This window comes from Balaenoptera physalus, assembly GCF_965194825.1.
Source record: "Balaenoptera physalus genome assembly, chromosome: 12".
Taxonomy (NCBI): Eukaryota; Metazoa; Chordata; class Mammalia; order Artiodactyla; family Balaenopteridae; genus Balaenoptera; species Balaenoptera physalus.
Genome location: NC_138897.1, coordinates 61,926,018 through 61,946,174, shown reverse-complemented (window position 1 = coordinate 61,946,174; position 20,157 = coordinate 61,926,018). Strand labels below are relative to the sequence as shown.

General features: G+C 43.5%; 1 protein-coding gene and 1 long non-coding RNA gene across 33 annotated transcripts in view; one reads left to right on the top strand and one right to left on the bottom strand.

Moving 5' to 3' along the window:
• The window catches only part of LOC309640256, a 40,314-nt gene extending 29,631 nt beyond the window's left edge, over nt 1–10,683 (bottom strand). For 4 of the 11 annotated variants that reach the window (XR_014252123.1, XR_014252124.1, XR_014252125.1 and 1 more), the window contains exon 1: nt 2,583–3,086. This is a non-coding gene — a long non-coding RNA (uncharacterized lncRNA). Of the gene's footprint in view, nt 1–2,582 lie in introns of all 11 variants that reach the window. The other 7 variants (XR_014252120.1, XR_014252121.1, XR_014252117.1 and 4 more) reach the window with 6 other exon arrangements.
• The window catches only part of DLGAP1 (DLG associated protein 1), an 850,590-nt gene that overhangs the window by 780,471 nt on the left and 49,962 nt on the right, over nt 1–20,157 (top strand). For 17 of the 22 annotated variants that reach the window (XM_082418629.1, XM_082418618.1, XM_082418633.1 and 14 more), the window contains 2 exons: nt 10,703–11,082; nt 17,622–17,713. In XM_082418629.1, the coding sequence (XP_082274755.1) occupies nt 10,703–11,082; nt 17,622–17,713 (472 nt within the window). The remainder of the gene's footprint in view (nt 1–10,702; nt 11,083–17,621; nt 17,714–20,157) is intronic. The other 5 variants (XM_082418637.1, XM_082418636.1, XM_082418621.1 and 2 more) reach the window with 1 other exon arrangement.

Sequence of the window (20,157 nt, the reverse complement as noted above, 5' to 3'; positions counted from 1 at the left end):
CCAGAGAGCAGAGGCTCCTGATCGATCCAGCCAGAGGTTTCAGGGAGGACTCAGCCCGATGGACCACCATGAGACGTGACCTCACCGGGTTTGGACACAGCACCCTCGCTCTGCATGGCCAGCTCACCGTTTCAAGGGAGACCAGTGGGCAGTGTGTGCCCGAGACCCTGCTCCCACCTGGAGCCAGTCAGCCACTCCATCTGGCCTCAGAGCTCAGCACCCCCTGAGGTCCGCTGTGTGTCCCAGACACAGCCCCACGGCGGACAGTCCTGCTGGGCTGTGTGATCGCATTCCAGGTTTCCCTTGCTTTCCAGGTCCATGGTACAGGTGTCATGAAATGAGACCAGGAATAAGAAGTCAGAAAATAATAAGGAGTGGAAGGAACTGAGGAGGAAAGGCAGCTGCTCTGGGGAAAGGGCAGTGAGCACCACAGCCCCACATGGATAAAGCCCAGCAGAGACGGTGGAGGAAGTTAGGTGAATAATTCATAGGACTAACCACTTCCAGCTGATACGAGGTGGGCCTTTCACATTCTAGCTCCATGTCAAAAGCCGGCCAATCACAGCTGCATTTGGCCAGCACTTGACCAAGGCCAAACAGAAGTGGGCATCAGTGATGGGAGATTATGTTGCAACATCCAAGGTCACAGAGACTGGCTTTGCTGAGTATTCATTTTCTTTCTACCCTGGTGACCTTGCTTTCCTAATTATTAGTCCCTTTTTCTGCTTCTCCAGGAAATCCCTTCTCATCCCTGTTCCTTCCTTCACGGAACAAGTATTTACCACCATACTACTACGTGCCATGCATGGTCTAAGTACTGTGGTCGTCATGAATACAACGGACAACAATGCCTGACCTTGTGATTCTTACATCCTTAACTAATTCCTTTCTCTCAGCTTGGTCAGGAAAAAATAAAAAATTTCACCTAACAGGGAATATAGGCAAGTATTGCTAAGAAGTGACATCTAACAAGAAATGAAAGCTAGCTGATAAGAAGCTTAAAAGCAAAATGTCCTTCCCCCACTCCTGGCACCATCCCTACCCCAGGTATCCCAGGCCTGTTATCTTCCAACAAGACCCAGTCTGCCCGAACCTGAGGAGGTGGGACCAGCTGCCCAAACAGGAAACCCTATTTCATTCTGTAACCCTGACCTTGGGTCCTGAATCTTCCCCTCCTGTAAACAGTCCATGCAACCCAGGAAGACCTGCTGACTTGCCTGGGACAAATTCTGAAAAATTCACATAATGTTACAAACATTAAAAAAGAAAAAAAATCCCTAGATCCTAGAGGAAGTGGTATATCTGATTCAATCGTTAGAAATTGCTTTATAAAGTCATGGAACAAATGGAAATTTAATCCTAACAGATGACACTGCCAGGGCAGTCACTTGTGTGCCTGGATGACTCAGTAGCATCTGTTGGAGAGGCTGGAAAAATAAGCCATGAAATCCTGAAGGCATTCCCTGCTGGAAGCAACGGCCCCGCCTCGCAAATTAGTAAGCCAGGCGTTCTCAACATCCTGCTGTGAACCTTTGTGCCTAGTTCTATGAAGGTTATGACTCACCTGAGCTACCGGTCAAATGATTCTTACTCAGAGCCCTCAGTTTTTAATCTTTACTATTAAATGATCAAGGCAACAACCAGCCGAATGTCTGTCTACTTTCCAGATGTTCCTTTGAAATGACTGATTTTAGGCAACGACTGGTTTTACATAGGGTAACCCTCAAATTCTCATGCTAACTGGTTGCCAAGCTTCATTAAAGGGTCACATTAGAGGCTTTAGACCTCCGTCCCTGGACCTGGGCCTTCTAAAATGACTTTCCGCCAAACAGCACTTAACTTCCTTTAATTTAGTTAATTAATGGAACTTTTTGAAGAGAATGGTTACTTTGATCTAAACCCCTTTCTTAGTTTCTGGTTAACATTTCCAGACAGGGACAAAGAGGGATGTCCTCACGCCTGGCAGAAGCTACCAGCAGCTCACAACTGCAGTCCTTCCTCCAAATCAGAGACCATGGAGGGCGGGAGAAGCCCTGAGAGGAAGAAGGCTGGTTAAAACTTCTGCCCTTGTCATTTTCGTGGGTGTTTGCCCCAGACAGAGAGAAAAGAGCTAGGGTGGGGCTGCAAAGCACGCTCTCTGGGAAGCTGGGTCTGCAGTTTGGAAATCCTCAGTCATCCTTGCAAATCAACTAACTGGAAGCAAGCGACGGGAATTAGAAATGCTTCTACCTGCAAGCTTCCTGCAAACAATCAACAAATTCAGATAAAAATGGAAAATGCAAGTCCCACCCACCAGGAATCCTCAGTTTCCTGGCTATTCATCCTCACTTCCATCCACCTAACCAAATGGCCACAGCAGTTTTTGCTTTTCAGCTTGCCAAGGAAAGAAAAACTGTTGCCCTAGCGGCTGCTTTGGAAAAAAAAAAAGGTCAGCAACCTCAACCCAGAGATCTTACCCTGCAGCACGGGTAAAATTTTTGTTGAGGTGATAAGTTAAAAATTAAGACTTCTGACTCTTGACTTCCACTCTGCGTTTTATGGTCAAACGCAGCCCGGACGTCCCGCGTCCCAGCGTGACTTACCTGGGAGCCGAGCCTCGGACTGAAGTTGTACCTTGAAAGGTACATCGGTGATGTTCCGAGCTTGGTCACAAGGGGGCGCTCGAGATCCGGGCTGCCGCAGCAATACTTTGTTTTCTCAGACTTGGTGTGGCGAAGGAGGAGGGCGTGGGGAGGGGGAGTGGGGTGGCGAGGGAGATGCAGCTGGCTTTCAAAAAATCCTTTTGTTCTCTGAAATCCTGCCGCTTGCCGTTTTAGAAGGCAAAGGTTGCCACGTTACCTGTTGCCAGGGTCCTGAGAGTGCTTGGGGAAAATGTGGGCGACAAAGGTAGCGTACAAAGTCCTGGGCTCGGTGGCCTTCCAGCCCTTTGGCCGGGCTTGGCGCTGACATTTGGAGAGCAGCTGCCGCGATCGCCGAGCATTGTTTGGTTGTAGTTCTAACAGAGGAGTGGCTGCGTGTTACATCATTTCCAGGCATGAAGTGCCTGGGGTTTTTGTTTTTTTTTTTTTAATGACTAATTTTCGGATCCCTCCCTCCCTGGAGTTTGGGACAGAACATGCACTGTGCACGACAGCCTCACCTCAGGAAGCCCAAGTTTTGTAGCAACTTGTTAAAATAACTCGGGTGCCTCAAAAGGAAAAAAAAAAAAAAAGCTATGTTTCTGAAACAAACCTTTCCATTCTTCCTTCTGAGAACAATGCTGTGTTTGATTAGCCATGGAGGCTGCTCCCTGAAAGATCTGCTCTCCCCACCAGGGCCGGGCTGCTATCGGCTGAATAGATCTCTGAGCCAGACAAGCCTGGGCTCCGGGCATTTGTCTGGCATTAGGAAGCGTCTGGAATACTAGTAACTACCAACTGGCGAGCCTTACGACTACAAGAGTTCTTACACCACCCTTCCCTCTCCGTCCACATCCCTCTCCGCCCCCCTCCACCGGCACACAAGCCTGCTTTTCTCTACTTCGAGGGAGGAAAGGTTAGCTCGTTTCTGTGGTTTCCGTGGCGGATGGCTCTGGTGGTAATCAGTCCCGTAGCCACGTACCTGGAGCCAAAACTAAGCAGGACAGAGGCCAGCAGAAGCCCTGGGCCCCCCCAGGAGCCCCGCGTCCCGTCCCGCAGCCCTCTGATCACCGCCTCCTCACCATGGGGCCAGCAGACTGCGGACCGCTGACCACCACACTTTGGGTGGCCTGTAAATGTTAAGCTGCAAATATTTTGAAACAAGGGAGCGATTTTTCCATGTGTATTTTGTTTCGTGGAGTTTCTCTCCTTTTGCAGAATTTTTCAAGTTGCAGCTGGGCACGCCTTGCTGACCACTCCAAATGCATTCATCCTCCAGACCTTTGCGCTCCTAGCTCAGTCCTCTGGGTCAAAGGACTCCCAGAGGACTGAGCTAGGAGCAGTTTCCTGGAATTCCTCGTGGAGAGCATTATCTTCTACTGGACGCGGTGTTTCAGGGAAGGCTTACTAGGCGGATGAATACAGGTGGTTTGGCTGAACAGAAGAGGTGGGACTGGAAGCCCTGTGAACGTCTAGGAGCTGCATGACTTAGAGAAGTCAGTTACCTACCCTGAGCCTCAGTCTTACCATCAAACAAATGGGTTAGTGAGATCTATCTGGGTCGTGAGACCATGTCTATTAAATTCTTTTTCTTTTAAATTAATTTATTTATTTTTGGCTGCGTTGGGTCTTCGCTGCTGCTCTCGGGCTTTCTCTAGTTGCGGCCAGCAGGGGCTACTCTTCGTTGTGGTGAACGGGCTTCTCACAGCGGTGGCTTCTCTTGTTGTGGAGCATGGGCTCTAGGTGCGAGGGCTTCAGTAGTTGTCGCAGCGGTCTTAGTAGTTGTGGCTCACGGGCTCTAGAGCACAGGCTCAGTAGTCGTGGCGCACAGGCTTAGTTACTCCGTGGCATGTGGGATCTTCCCGGACCAGGGATCGAACCCATGCCCCCTGCATTTGCAGGCGGATTCTTAACCACTGGGCCACCAGGGAAGTCCTGTCTATTAAATTCTTAGCACAGCGTGTGTTAACGGAGGAAAGATGGACTCTCCAGTGATTCAGCTGATCTAAGGGCAGGTGAAGCATCTGGACTCATTCTCCATCTCATCATCTTTGTTTTCACCTGGGTTTGTGCTTTTATCATGTGAAGGACTCCAGCTAGATCACAGATTTGTTTGGCATTTGGTGGGGCAGTCCAGACTGGGGAGCATGTCACCCCGGGGAGGATGATCTCCACCGTTCATTGTAAATTCAGCACTTCTGGGCCTGCTTGCCCAGAAGTGGCAGCAGCAAACTTCTCAATTAAGAGTTTTGTCTTCATCGGTGCCAATATGTGCTCCCAGGATGCCAGAACATTCCTCAATGCTACCAACAGCCTGCTGGTAACTCTCCCTGGCCTCCTCTCTTAGCATCCTTGTCAATGGGTCCCTACTTCTCAGACAGAGAGCTCGCTCCCCAGCGAGGGCCCCATATTCCATCCTTGGACGACCGACTCCTAGAAAAGTATTCTTTATGCCTCTCTGAGCTTTTCCTTTTGTGGTTTCCCTGAGGGCCTCATACGGCCTGAGTCCATGCCATCCTTTACACAATAGCCTTCGAAATAATGGGAAACCCCTCCATCTACCTTCTCTTGCAAACGAAACACCCTCTCTTCTTAAACCATTCCTTATAAGACATGGTTTTCCTCTCCTCAGAGAACCCTGTGATTTCCCCTTAAAGGGAGGGCAGAAAGGCGGCAAGGCAATCCTTCCCTCATTCTAGATATCACACATGTACGCAGACATGCCTTCATAGAAATAGAAAAGTTACCTGACATTAAAACCACAAGTCTACTCTTCCCGTCCTGTATTTGTGCAGTCCTCCCTTTATGTCCCAAGTTTAGGTCCTCCCACATTTCTTTCCTTTGGCCTCTCCACATCGTTTTGCTTTCTAAAGTAGCCTGTAGTTTCAAGTTACCTCTCTAGTCTCTCAATCTCATGTGCAATACCACTGCCCTGTCCCCTGGATTTGCGAACGTTCCAAAATCGGTGCTTCTCAAACTATCTCTGGTGATGGACAGTTTGTTTGCTTATTTGATGTCCAATCTGTTGCAGATCAACATTTTGGTAAAATGCAATAAAAATGAATTACTAGAAGAAAGAAATTAAAAAAACAAAAACATGCAAAAAACAAGCCATCATCTTTCTAATGGATTCAACTGACAGAATCTCTGTAGAATTGCTCTAAAGTTTCTAAATGCTTCCTCTGGATGTTTTCATGACCTATCTCACGGTGCACTCATCAGATACTTTGTGAATCCAAACCTGTCTGTGGGTTACACTTTGTATAGCATGGCGACTGTGTCATAGGTGTGCTGGAAATGCTTAACAACCAGCTCTCTGGGAGGATGCCTACTGAGTCACAGCACTTGCCAATTTCCGTGGTGTAAACACTCACACCAAGGTCAGTTTCAAGCTAGCAAGGAAATGTCACTGAACACAGACTTGGGGAGGGATTTGCACAGTTGAATCTAGCAAGCTGGTAAGAGCCAGCTCCAGCGCCCCACTGTTAACCCCATTCCATTTTTTAAATCTCTTTTCCAATAAAGCACTTCCTTTTGAGGGCTTGTTAACCTCCTGTTCAGCTGGACCAAATCACTCAAATCAGGAGACCTTTGTCCTCGATAGAAACTAGACCGTGGTTCCAGGCAGCCCTTCTCTCTCTGGTGGTCTGGGCTCAGCAAGAGCAGACCATCTGATACGACTCACTGCAAAGCCAAAGTTGCTCTGACTAGTAAAAGCAGATCAAATCACAGCCTGCTTTGTGGTTAAGAACAAGGTAGGACAACTTGTTTACACCTACAAAGTCAGCCATGTACTTGTATATTTTGGAATTCTTCTGTTGATCTTTTGTGTTTTTATTTGTAGTTCCTTATGGGCTTGTTCTCGTATCTGAAAGCGTTTCTAACATTCAGCAACCAGGAACTGCTAAATAATTCCTCAACATAGCTTTAGAGTATGTGACCCATTAGCTCAGCCAGTAAGTCCATATTAATAAGAAGAAATAAAAAGTAGGTTTGCTCCTACATCCGTTTTGTGTCCAGCTGACATACATAGGATAACCGGAATGAAAAGAGAGTCCAGGTAGTTTTCCAGAAATCCTTCACCACTCCAGACAAAAATAATCCCTGGCTCTGGTCTTCCTGAGACAACAGCATTATCTTTCTATGCAAATGGAGAAAATATTGAAGAATCAGCTACAAACTGAAATAGGGTAGGAATTTGTTCTCATTTGTTTTTCTCCATAAGTTCTTCTTTAAAAAAAAAAAAATTTCTGAACTCAAATGTAAAAACCAATCTCTGGTCTCTTGATGCATTACACTATTATGTGAATGAAAGTAATGACAGTGAAATCTGGAAACCTGCTCCTTCTGACTCTTCTTGTAAATGGATAGGAGACTTTTCAGCCAACTTTGAGCTGGGATAGCACATCACCAGGACCCAAAGAAGGACAAAAATCAGTTTATCTGCAATGAACAAATAAACCTATGCGACAAAGGAAAGCAGTAATAATGATTAAATCAACAACATCATTTCTTTTTCAAGTTCCACTTGAGTAAAAGGAGCACTTGCGTTTTTTAATCAGTGTTTTTGAGAATGTTCCTCTTAAACAAATGAAGTGTTTCCCTTACTGCATGTAAGCCCCTCATTTTTTGTTTCTGTCTTGACCAGACAAGATTTATTAACTTGTGTTTCACCGTCCTTGGGCCCCACTCTACCACATGCCTCCTGGTGCTCAGACCTCAGTGGATTCTAAATCATTCGTGGTGCTGAATCACGAGAGTAGAATTTTAAAAACAAAACAACAACAACAACAAAGAGAGAAGAGAAGTGTTCAGGGCTTAGCCTGCAAAACTAAGAAAGCGTGATGCTGGGAAAAATTGGGGGATTTAGTTGTCTTGAGTTTTTGGAGCAGCCTCAGATGCACAAGAACTGGGGCATGAGGAGGAAGGGAATTTTGAGAAGTGTGAGTTGTGTGTTGGGTCTCCTTTCTTTGCCCTCAAAGTGCAATCTTAAAGATTTGAATTCCTTTAAAATTCCTATTTGATGACTAACAGGTGGTGCTTCTTTGAGTTTGACTGGGATGGCCCTGGCAGAATTGTGCCGAGCTCTAAACACTAGTAAAATCTCATAGTAAAGCCCCTGGGATGTAACCCCATGGCGATGGTCCCCTAATTCAGAGTGAGCCAATCTCAAATTCTTACCTCCTTTGGGCATCGGGGCTGGGCCAGCCTGTTGAGGAAGCCACGTCCCCAGGGTCCTCCCTGTCCAGTCTAACCCTAGTGGATACCTAGCATTGCTGCTGCTGTCCTGAAAGTCCCCGGCGATCCAAGTCCCCAGAATTATCCCTATTGATATCGAAGAGGAAATGATAACAGCCACCAGATGGCGCCAAATTGCACTTGGCCCCGGGGGGTGCGTAGTCAACCACGACATCACACTGGAAATAATGTGACACCCCCACCCCCAAATCATAGGTATCACATCGTGCTGTAAATCTCAGCAAATGATACGATACTGTATTTGGCCGCGTTGTCCGGTTTTGATTATCCACACCGAAGGAGGAAACTGGGGGTAGCTAACAAGGAGCAGTAAACAATCCAAAGGATCAGACATTTGATGTTGGAAAGTGGCACTTCATTTCTTTGGAATATAGGTGGGCTGAATGTCCTGAGAACCCATTTCGAAAAAAATACAGTAAGTCCCCTACATAGGAATGAGTTCTGTTCCGAGAGTGCATTCATAAGTCCAATTGTTCATAAGTCCAACAAAGTTAGCCTAGGTACCCAACTAACACAATCGGCTATGTAGTACTGTACTGTAATAGGGTTATAATACTTTTCACACAAATAATACACTAAAAAAAAACAAACACAAAAAATAAAGAAAACATTTTTATTCTTACAGTACAGTACCTTGAAAAGTACAGTAGTACAGCACAACAGCTGGCACGGTCACATCTTTGAAAGTTCGCAATGTAGGGACTTACTGTAATGAGTTCACGTCGTAGGAGAAGTCATAAAATGATCTAGTTTCTTAGATTCGAATAGATAGATTGATTCTATCCTAATGATGGTCCCTCCCCGGCCCACCCACTCTGGTCTGCAGCTGAGTAACTGACACCGAGCATTATCCCCTTCAAACTTCCTGGGAAGCGGAAGGTAGCTCCTCAGTGGTTACAATGCATGAAACTCAATCAAGTGAGGGGAAACATCAATGATGCACGTGTCTGCATCCCTTGGCTTCCCTGTGGCTGGTGGGATAACCTGAGCCCGGGCTGGTCCTGCTCCAGCTCTGCCTCCGCCAGTGCTGTGAGCCTCCCTCTGCTGGTCCCGTTACCGTTAACTCTCAGGCTCGTTAGCTAAAAGCTGCGGAGTTTGGAGCGTGTACTGCTGAGCTCTGTTCATATTTAAAGATTTGTGATTCACGCACAGCTGAGATGGAAGGTTTTCCTGGGGGAGCCTCTGCCAGTCCCAGGTAACTGAGAGGAGGCTACATTTCTATTATTCAGGTTACCCTCACCTCCAGAGCACATGTGATACTGTAATGTGACATCTGTGCGTTTCTTTTCCTTCAACTCTTGGGCAAGCCCTGGGAAGCAGCCAAACATTTCTGTCCCCATCTTTTATGGTTAAGGAAATTACACCAAATCACAGGGCAGTGGAAGAGCAGGGCAGAGAAATGCGATCCTTCTGTTCGTTGTTCGTTATAGGATGCTTTTTTTGAGTGACCTCAGGAAACACCCTGAATATCGAAGTGAGTATTTCATTCAGCGAGATGGCCTGAGTGACAACTAGAACCATGGGTAACTAGCTAGCATTGTGTGGTCAGGACTAGCCGATTTGGTGTTAACAACAGTCCCAAAAGGAAAGGCTGAGGGTGAGGCTGGGAATGAGGTGGGGGAGAAAGTGATGGAAACACAATAGTTTGAACCATTTTTTAAGGGGACTCAACAAAAGTCTTTAGAAAGCTGGTTAAGGAATCATTCTTTACCAGGGGGCGGTTCCCACGTGGAAACTTCATTCTTTTCAATCTGTGTTTTCCTGCATCGTGCTCCACAAATACGGAGTGCTGAGAAGCAGGGTGTACAGCTTCTTCAGGACCCTGGGTTTATCCTCAGATGTTTGCAGAGAGGGGCTGCAGGCTGCTCCAGTGGGAACCTCCAAAAGGGGCGCCTCACTGTGCAGAACCTTGGGCTGATCACGTCGCCCTGAAGGACAGCACTTTGGGGAGTGGGTTCCTACAGGCCACACGCAGGCTGACCTCCCAACTAGCGGGTACATTTATTTTACAGTAGGAGACGTGTGTGTGGTGTCTTCCCTCTCAGAGGACGGATCTGCTGGGAAACAGCAACACAATTCAGAACTAAAGTTTATAGAGTGAGCACATACCCAGAAAAAGGAAGGAAGGAAGGAAAGAGGGAGGGAGGGAGGGAGAAAGGAAGCAAGAGAAAGAAAGAAAAAGAAAAGGAGGGAGGAGAAATGGAATGAAGATAAAAGCAAGGTGCAAGAAGTTAAGACAGTGGGTTGAGCTCAGCCCCCCACCGGCGCCCTGCTCCCTCCCCATCCCCTCCCCCTCCCCCATAGGCACTTTGCCCTGTTCTTAGGATTAGAACACACAGGCTCACAACCTCTTTGCTTTCTTCTTCTTTTCAGTGTTCTTTATTGACCCCCAGAATCTTCTCCAATGAGTTACTTTGTTCAGCATTAGCTGTGGTTAATATTTCCCTGAGAAGGCAAAGATTTCCCAAGTCTTTTCCATGTTATACATTATCTCTCAGGGTGCCCTGTTGCCCCGGAAGATTTCTACAGATGGCTAGTCCTGTCTGTTTTCTGTCAGTTCATATTAATCTCCATTTCAGAAACTTCCATCTCAGAGGTCAGTGTTTTTCCGTCTCTTTCCCCCTCAGTCGTATGGGGGTGTCGCCTTAGAGGAGGCCCAAATATGCCCCCTAAGCAGGGATCTCACTTAGTCTATCAACAGACCTGTTTTCACGTTCAATGTCTTGGTGTGTTTCGTGGGCCCTAATTTCCAATGGATGTCAGTTACAATATTGGCAATTAAAACCCATGCAGAAATCAGTGTCTTTGTTTTCGCTGTCTTCCAGTGTCATCTTGCATTACAACATATAAGAAGACACCACCTCCAGTCCCACCCAGAACTACCACGAAACCTTTCATTTCTATCACAGCCCAGAGTAGCACAGAGTCGGCCCAGGACGCCTACATGGATGGACAGGGCCAGCGAGGGGATATTATCAGCCAGTCTGGACTGAGCAACTCCACGGAGAGCCTGGACAGTATGAAGGCTCTGACAGCCGCCATCGAAGCCGCCAATGCCCAGATCCACGGCCCAGCGAGTCAACACATGGGCAACAGTGCTGCCACCGTCACCACCACCACCACCACCGCCATGGCCACCATCACTGCAGAGGACAGGAAGAAGGACCACTTCAAGAAGAATCGATGCCTGTCCATCGGGATACAGGTAACAGCCTCCCTTTCTGTCCTTTGAAATAGGAGCCCAGGGAGTTCCCTGGTGGTCTAGGGGTTAGGACTCGGCGCTTTCACTGTCACGGCCTGCGTTCAATCCCTGGTCGGGGAACTGAGGTCCCACAAGCTGAGTGCCTCAGCCAAAAAAATAAATAAATTTGTTAAAAAAAAAAAAAAAAAGAAATAGGAACCCCAAATGAAGAAATGTACCCCCCCCTTTTTTTTTCCAGAAGATTCACTATCTTGCCATTTTGGATGATGTAGCTATTGTAGGACCAGACTTTCAAATTACTGGCTCTGGGCTCCTGTATGTTGTGAAATGTGATTTTTAAAAATTACGAAGGTGTTTTGTCTATAGACATTATCAGCATCTTTTTTTTCCCCAAAAAATTCCAATCTTTTAAAATTGAAGTATAGTTGATTAGCAGCTTTTATTTTTGCTCTCAAAATTGAATGTGGTGAGACAAGGGGAGGATAATTAAACAAACATGAACACAATCAAACATAAAGTGTCCTCAATTCCTAATGCACATTTTGATTCTCAAAAAAGGAGTGGGCATCCAAGAACAACGTGGATGATTGGATGGTGTTACAGTGTGTTCAACACTATTGAGTAACCATACGAGAACAAAAATGTGAACCACTTCGCACAAACGTGGGAGTGATGGCCAGTGAGACCAAAGGGAAGGAGAGTGTGGAAAGCAGTAACTCCCATCACAGCATCATGAGGAAAGAATGTGCACCAGGGTCAGCGTAACTGTGGGCTATTTAATCATGCATTTCATTCAAAAGGTAGACACTTCGGCAGGTTTCTCAGTTTAGCTCTGTTTTCTGTTGCCCAATGATAAGATCAGACTGATTCTTGGTTGTTAGATGGGTTCAGCTTGGCTTACCCTGCTAGAAATTTCCTCCCATCCATGGAGAAGAGTCATTCTTTCCCCCCATTTTTGTTGTGCTGTACCGTTCTGCAGGCGCCCTTTGAATAATAACTTCCTGACGTGATGGCCCATAAATCTATCCACGCTGAACCAACTCTAAGGCACGTCTAAGCACCAGGCGTGGGGTACGTTTTCACAACGATGATGGATGTTCACCATCCATTCTGCAGGGTCCACTTTGAAAGGACAATTAAACTTTCTCTGGTAGCAATGAGTCAATGCTTTTTTATAACCAACAGGTTACCATGGCACGACTTGTCAAGTTTCCTGAAAGAACTTGTAGCACAGGTGCTTGGGACCAGATGACCCAGCGGGAGGCCCCGGGCCGGAAGCCAGCCTCCACCCACCCTCACTCCAACCCCAATCCCAGGAGTTAATTCCCTCCCACCGCCCAGAGGATTTCGAGGGGTGGGAAAGAGCAGAGGTCGGTCTTCTGTGTCGTCCCAGGCAAATTATTTAATCTTCCTGAGACTGTTTTCTCATCGAGGCCACGTAGGATTATTTGAAGGAGGGAGTTTACAAAATCCAGCTTCCTGTAAGGCTTTCAGTTTGGGATGATGAAAAAATTCTGGGGCTGGACAGTGCTGATGGTAGCACAGTAATGGGAATGTACTTAATGCCACTGGAACTGTACACTTAAAAAGGGTTAAGTGGGGCTTCCCTGGTGGTGCAGTGGTTAGGAATCCGCCTGCCAATGCAGGGGACACGGGTTCAATCCCTGGTCCAGGAAGATCCCACAAGCCGCGGAGCAACTAAGCCCGTGTGCCACAACTACTGAGCCCGTGCTCTAGAGCCCATGATCCACAACTACTGAGCCCGCGTGCCACAACTACTGAAGCCCATGCACCTAGAGCCCGTGCTCCGCAACAAGAAAAGCCACTGCAATGAGAAGCCTGTGCACCACAACGAAGAGTAGCCCCTGCTTGCCGCAACTAGAGAAAGCCCGCGCGCAACAACGAAGACCCAACGCAGCCAAAAAATAAATAAATAAAATTAAAAACAAAAAACTGATGGATACAATATATGTAAAGTTCAAAGCATAGTGCCTGGCATATTAAGGGCTCAATAAATATTAGGTTTGATTGTTATTATTAGTATTAACCTCCTTTAAAATTTTGATTAGCCAAAAACACTAAAATTATATCATCAGCCGTGGGCTTTCTCAATTTTTTTCAGGACAGAGATTTAATTAACCCTGCAACATATTTAAAATTTTTGAATGCCTCTTCATAAATTTAAGTAGATTACCCTACATACTATGTAAGAAAGGTGACATTTGTCAATATTTGGATCTAACAAAGGGAATTAAAGTCAGAGAGATAAATTTACCTGCAATGACTAAAGCTTAAGAAGATGACAACGCTTTGATGCAAATAAGCTGTGAGTTTGGACAGGTGGGGCGAGCCTGGAACAGAGTACAACGTCCTTCATCCTCGGACCCCTGCTTCCTTTCTTTCTCCCTTTCCCGGTGCATTGAGCACCACAGTTCTTAAGGGGAATATCTATCGTGCATCTTTCGAAAAAATTTCATTGGGTAATTCTGAAACTACCCCAAAGTGTAAGGCTGCAGCATCGTACTTTGGCTGACATCCTGAGCGTTTTTAATTTCCATGAGTGTAGCCGTATGGAATCGGTTAGAATCCCATTCAGGAAAAAGGAAGCCGTGCTCGTTTCTCACACAGAGGCAGTTTCATATACCAGATTGGTTCTACAGTAATGGGAAGGCTGAGAGAGCAGAAAAGGGATGCAGTAAGCGGTCACCCTTGGACTAGGGGAGCAGAAGCGGAAAGACGGGGTTACCAAAATTCAGGAACTCAGAGGAGAGGCCCATATAGCCCATCCCAGACCACTGAGGCCAGCACGGCCGGCTGGTGCCAGGACTTGCAAGGGCTGGCGCACGCGCTGTTGGGCTTCAAAAGGGCTGGGGTTGGAGCCACAGCTGCCAGCAGAAGGTGGAAACAGGAAGGAAGCCCCCTTCCCTCCTCCGACCTTCCTTGGTTAGAACCTAATTGGAGGCCAGCGAGCAAGGAACCCTGGGAAATGTAGTCTTCAGAGTCCTGGCCCCTGTGCCACAGAGCAGCTGGGTAGAGAAGGTGGGCTTGGGGCTTCCAGACAGTAACTAAGTCACCAGAATGAGGCACTTTGTCCGATTAATAAATAAATGTGCTATTTCCCTCAATGAGCACATGCATTCAAAAGCCCGTGACGGGTGTGGTGAACATATGATCTTGGTTCATGTGTTCTTCTAGTGGGAGCAACTCACAGCACTAAATATGATTCTAGAGTATTTAAAAATATGTATTTTTATATAATATGTCACCAAAACTCACATCAACTACTTTTTCTGGTGCTTTTTCTGGTGTTCTAGTCCTGGGTGGGTGGGGGAAGGATATGGATAAATGAATAAATGGAAAGCTATTCAATATTTCTATATGGGAATACTCCAAAGTGTAAAGATGGCAATTCTCTCAAAATTCATACAAATATTTAAAGAAATTTCAATGAAAATTCCTACGTGATTTTTATCACTTAGTCGAGACTGGGGGGAGGGTTTTGACAATGTGATGTTAAAGTTTATTTAGAAGAAGTTAATACCCCAAAATACCCTAGAGGTTTTGGGGTTTTTATGAGTAAAATTTATTTTTTATTTAAAAAAATTTTTAAGTTTTTAATACAAATTTTAAATGTTACTTTCCATTTACAGTTATCACAAGATATTGGCTGTATTCCCCATGTTGTACAATACATCCTTGAGCCCATCTTACACCCAAGAGTCTGGGCCTCCCCCTCCCCCACCCCTATATTGCCCCTCCCTCCCTCACCACTGTTAACCACTAGCTGGTTCTCTGTATCTGTGAGACTGTTTCTTTTTTGTTCTACTCACTACTTTGTTGTATCTTTTAGATTCCACATATAAGTGGTATCATACAGTATTTGTCTTTCTCTGTCTCACTTATTTCACTTAGCTTACTGCCCTCCAAGTCCATCCATGTTGCTGCAAATGGCAAATTTTCATTCTTTTTAATGGCTGAGTAATATTCCATTGTATATATGTATCACATCTTCTTTATCTATTCATCTGTTGATGGACACTTAGGTTGCTGGAGTTTTTAAATTACATTTTAAAAAAAGAATTATGGGACTTCCTTGGTGGATCAGTGGTTAAGAATCCGCCTGCCAATGCAGGGGACATGGTTTCAAGCCCTGGTCCAGGAAGATCTCACATGCCGCAGAACAACTAAGCCCGTGTGCCACAACTACTGAGCCTGCGCTCTAGAGCCCGCGAGCCACAACTACTGAAGCCCGCGCACCTAGAGCCCGTGTTCCGCAACAAGAGAAGCCACCACACCTGCCGATGCAGGGGACACGGGTTCCAGCCCTGGTCTGGGAAGATCCCACATGCCGCGGAGCAACTAGGCCCGTGAGCCACAACTACTGAGCCTGCGCGTCTGGAGCCTGTGCTCCGCAACAAGAGAGGCCGCGATAGTGAGAGGCCCGCGCACCGCAATGAAGAGTGGCCCCCGCTCGCCGCAACTGGAGAAAGCCCTCGCACAGAAACGAAGACCCAACACAGCCAAAAATAAATAAATAAATAAATAAATAATTAAAAATGAATATCTGCTTAAAAAAAAAAAAAAAAAAAAAAAGAGAAGCCACCACAACGAAAAGCCTGCGTGCCACAACGAAGACCCAACGCAGCCAAAAATAAATAAATAAAATAAATAAATTTATTTAAAAAAAAAAAGAATTACAAGAGGAGATTTGTCACAGAAAATATCAAGATGTATTACAAAATTATATCAGGAATAAAAGAGAGGGAGGAGCAATAAGACCAATAGATCAATAGACCCAAAACACATTTTTATATATGAGACTGTTTGGGTAAATATATATGGGTAAAATTTGGTATAAGATAAAGTTGGCATCTCAAACCAAAGAGATGAATTAGTTAATAAAAAGAGCCAGGTCAATTGATGATTCATGTGCAGAAAAAATATTAAATTTCTGTATCTTCTACACAAACATTTCAGGATAGTGGATTTAAGAACTAAATATGAAAAAAAAAAAAATGAAAGCATAAAAACAAATATAAGAGAACTTTTGGTCTTTCCCAACCATAAAAGCTAGATTGACTACATAGTAATTTAAGATTCTCTACAATGAAGGACAAAATTTAAAAGACAAATGATAAACTGGGAAAAAATATTTACAGTATATATAGCCAAGAAAGGGTTTAAGGGTCATAAGATATAAAGAGATCCTATAAAGAAGAAAATAAACAACTCAATAAGAAAAAAAAACCCACAATAACTAGCAAAGGATATAAATAGGCAATTTACAGATAAAAATACAAGAGGTTAATAGATATTTTTCACCTGTGATATTAGCAAAAATTTTAAAGTTTGCCAATATTTAATATTGGTGAACATTTGGAAAATGGATATTCCCATACACTGATAAATGCTTTGAAGAGCAGTTTGTCAATATCCCTTACAGTTGAATATGCTCAGTACTTCCATCTAACATTTCTACTCCTAAGAATTTTTCTCATACAATAATTGCAGAATTGTTCTAAAGATACATATGAAATATTAATTATAATACTAAATGTAATAACAGCAGAGAGAAAATTACGCTGATGCCCACGTTGCTTACATAACCATTAAAAGGAGTATTTATGTAGCCAACAAAAGGATTGAGTTAGAGCTATATTTACTAACATGATAAAATGTCCAAAAGATAGCAGTGTTAATGAATAAAGCAAATTGCACACAAAAAATATATAGTATAATCTCATCTGTGTAAATTTAGTATTAATAATCATTTTTATATATAATATATTCTACATATGTTAAAAGATGGTCAAATATGCATCAAAGGATTGACAGTGCTTCGTGGGGAACTTTTGCTTTCTACATTATATACTTCTGTGTTTTAGTTTTATACAACTTATGTTAAATTGCTTTTTATTTAGAAAAAAATAATTTATTAAAAACATAGAGAAAAAAGAGGAATAAATCTAACTGCTCTGAATAGTCATAAAATTTATTTCAAATTTGGGTTGGGCCTAATCTGTCACATAAGCTATCAGTTATATACAGATACATTTTCTAGATACATTTTCTAGGCCAATTCCTTAATTTAAGGGGAAAACAAAATGAAGATACTCTATAGTTATATTAATAAGGTTAATACCTAAATCTCCTAATGTCAACAATTCTAACTACAGTAAATGAAATTTCTTTCTTCTTTTGCATTTTGTTATCTGCAAATTCAAAACTTTCAACAACACAATCCCATGAGGTGCTCCCTTCTAATACAGAACTCACAGGTAAGTACATCCTCACAAATCCATGCAGGAATCACAGACATTTATTAGGCACTTTGGAAATGAACAAAACTTCATTTTACTAAGATCAGCAGGGTCAAAGTGCATGATAATGAAGTTGCTCATCAAACACATAAACATTGAACAAAAAGGTTATAAATCACAAAACATTCCAATAATATTATAGAGGTTTCTAATGAAATGTGACTTTGTTTTTCAAGCAAGATGACTAAAATAGAGCACCTCTACTTTTGGTTATTTCTTCAGGTGGATGATGCTGAAGAACCTAACAAAACAGGGGAAAATAAAGCACCCAGTAAGTTCCAGTCCATAGGAGTGCAAGTAGAAGAAGAGAAATGGTGAGTCCACATGCATTTGTCCCCTTTCGTCTTGATGTTGGCAAGTATGGTACAAGTATTTTTTCCCTATGATAAACCTTCAAGATTCAGTGTTATTTCCCATGAACTTCTGGGAGCATTCAGAGGGTGAGCCTGAGTCAATATTAGCTGATTCCTTCCTCTACTTTAATACTGGAGACCATTCCATTTAAATATTAGCTAGAACAGTAGTGTTGGGGCCCAAAATATGCCTCAATGGCATGTTGATTATTTTGAATTAAAACTACTTAAGAAACAGTCAACGCAAGAGGGATACTTTCACCCTCCTCTCTGTCTCCCTGAAAGCAGGAAATAAATTTCCCGTGTGAAAGGTGCTCTCGTACTGGGAGGTAGAAAGACACCATTATCACCAGAGATAGGGGACTCAGGGCTGAGAAGCCTGCATACTTGTTACTTCTTTACTAATTTACTACCTAAGCCCAAACTTTGCTTAAATTCCTTACTAATTAAACACCCAAAGCTAAGTTTCTTTGTCCTGTCAATCCCTCTCATATTTATCGCTTCTTTGTCTAAAAAATATAAAAGCTATCTGCTTTGGCCACTTCTTAGGTCCCATTTCTATGCGACCTCTATGTGCACACAAATTAAATGGGTTTCTTTTTCTCCAGTCCACGGGACACAATCTGTCTTGTGTCAATTTTATGATTGTTCCAGCCACAGGAACTCAAGAGGAGAAAAGGGGAAATGTCCCCTCCCTGACAGTAGAATAAGTGGATCCCACTCACACACACGTAAACACTGTGTTGCCGAAGTATTCCTCTTCAAAAAACCGTCGCAGTTTTGACTATAGACTTTCTAAGAGAAGAGGACTTATCTTATTGGTATTTTTACTTCTAGAGCTTAATAGTGTCTCATGTTTAGTATGTGCTCAATGAATGATGAATGAATGAACGAACAAATGAGGAGTAGGAAGGGGAGAAGACTCCCTGTCACTATGCAGAACCACCAGTTTCTTTAGATTGTTCTTTAAGATAAGCTTACTTTAGTCTTAGTATCTAGAAGTAGGAAATTTAGAGTTTGAGAAGATCACAGAATCCAGTAGCTGGAAAGGACTTCTGAGGTCAGTACATTCATTTTATAAATGAGAATTTGATCTGGAGAGGTATGTGAGTTTCCCAGTCAAACTGTGCGGACCCTGATGGATGGAACTGTGTTTGATTGATTGTCATACCCCCAGCTTCCAGGCTGTGCTTTTCATATACTAAGTATGTAGTGAATGTTGGCTGAATGAAGTAAAACTGCAGTTATAGTGGGAGAAAGAACTCTATACTCTAAATCAGGATATCATTTCAACTTTGCCACTAACTTTTTATGTGTTAATAAGGAGAAATCAGTTGGATGTCATCCATCCATCCGTTCATCACCCATCCATTCAATAAATATCTATGGAATGTCTCCTATATACAAGGCCCCATGTAACATAAACTTAAAATCTGAGAATAAGTCATGCATCAGTTCATGGAACAGGTCCTATTTTACAGCCTCCTGTTATTGACACTGCCTTTTATCTAAAAGATTTTCAATATACATATATATAACATTTTGATGCTACTATATCTGATATAATTATACAATGCTGGAAGCCCCACAAAATTGGTACAACCCTAATGTGGAAACTAATATGACAAAAATTAGCAATAATTATACAACTATCCAAATCCATTGACCCAGTAATTCCATTCATGGGGCTATCCCGAATGAAATCACTCAGTGAAAGGGAAAAGATTGTGGAACATTACCTATCGTTGTAAAAGAAAAATGTCAATCATCAAATGTCAAGCAATAAGAGAATGCTTTTGTAAATTATGGCATGTCACCAGGATAGACTATTATACAGCTATTAAATGTGATTATAAAGAAGATGTGGAAACATGGGAGAAATTCCCATGATACAATGTTAAGTGAAAAAGAGGACATAATACCCACATATAATATTCACAAAGAATAACAAGGACCGAAGTGTAATCTGTAAAAATGGTAGGTTTAGGAGTGATTTTTTTTTCTTTTACTCTAAAATGTTTACTTATTGTATCTACTTCAAGTTTTAGTAATCATTATTTTCAAACCAACCCTTCTGGCCCATGTTCCTTTCATTGTTTTAGAAAATGTTTTGAAAATGTAAACTTAGTAGATACGAAAGATCTCATGGTAAGAAAACATATTCTTCCTTCCCCTACAAGCCCGACTTGCTTGTTTTCCTCAATGATGTAGTGGTTAAGAACACAGACTCCTGAGCCAAGGCACCCAGATTCAAATTCTGACTCTTCCACCTACTAGCTGGGAGGCCTTGATCAAATTACTAAATATCATTTTGCCTTGGTTTCCTTATCTGTAAAAAGAAGATAACAGGCAATTTCTGGTCCAGCAGGTAAAGAAGAGCTTAGACGTCACCATTCTGTCTTAGC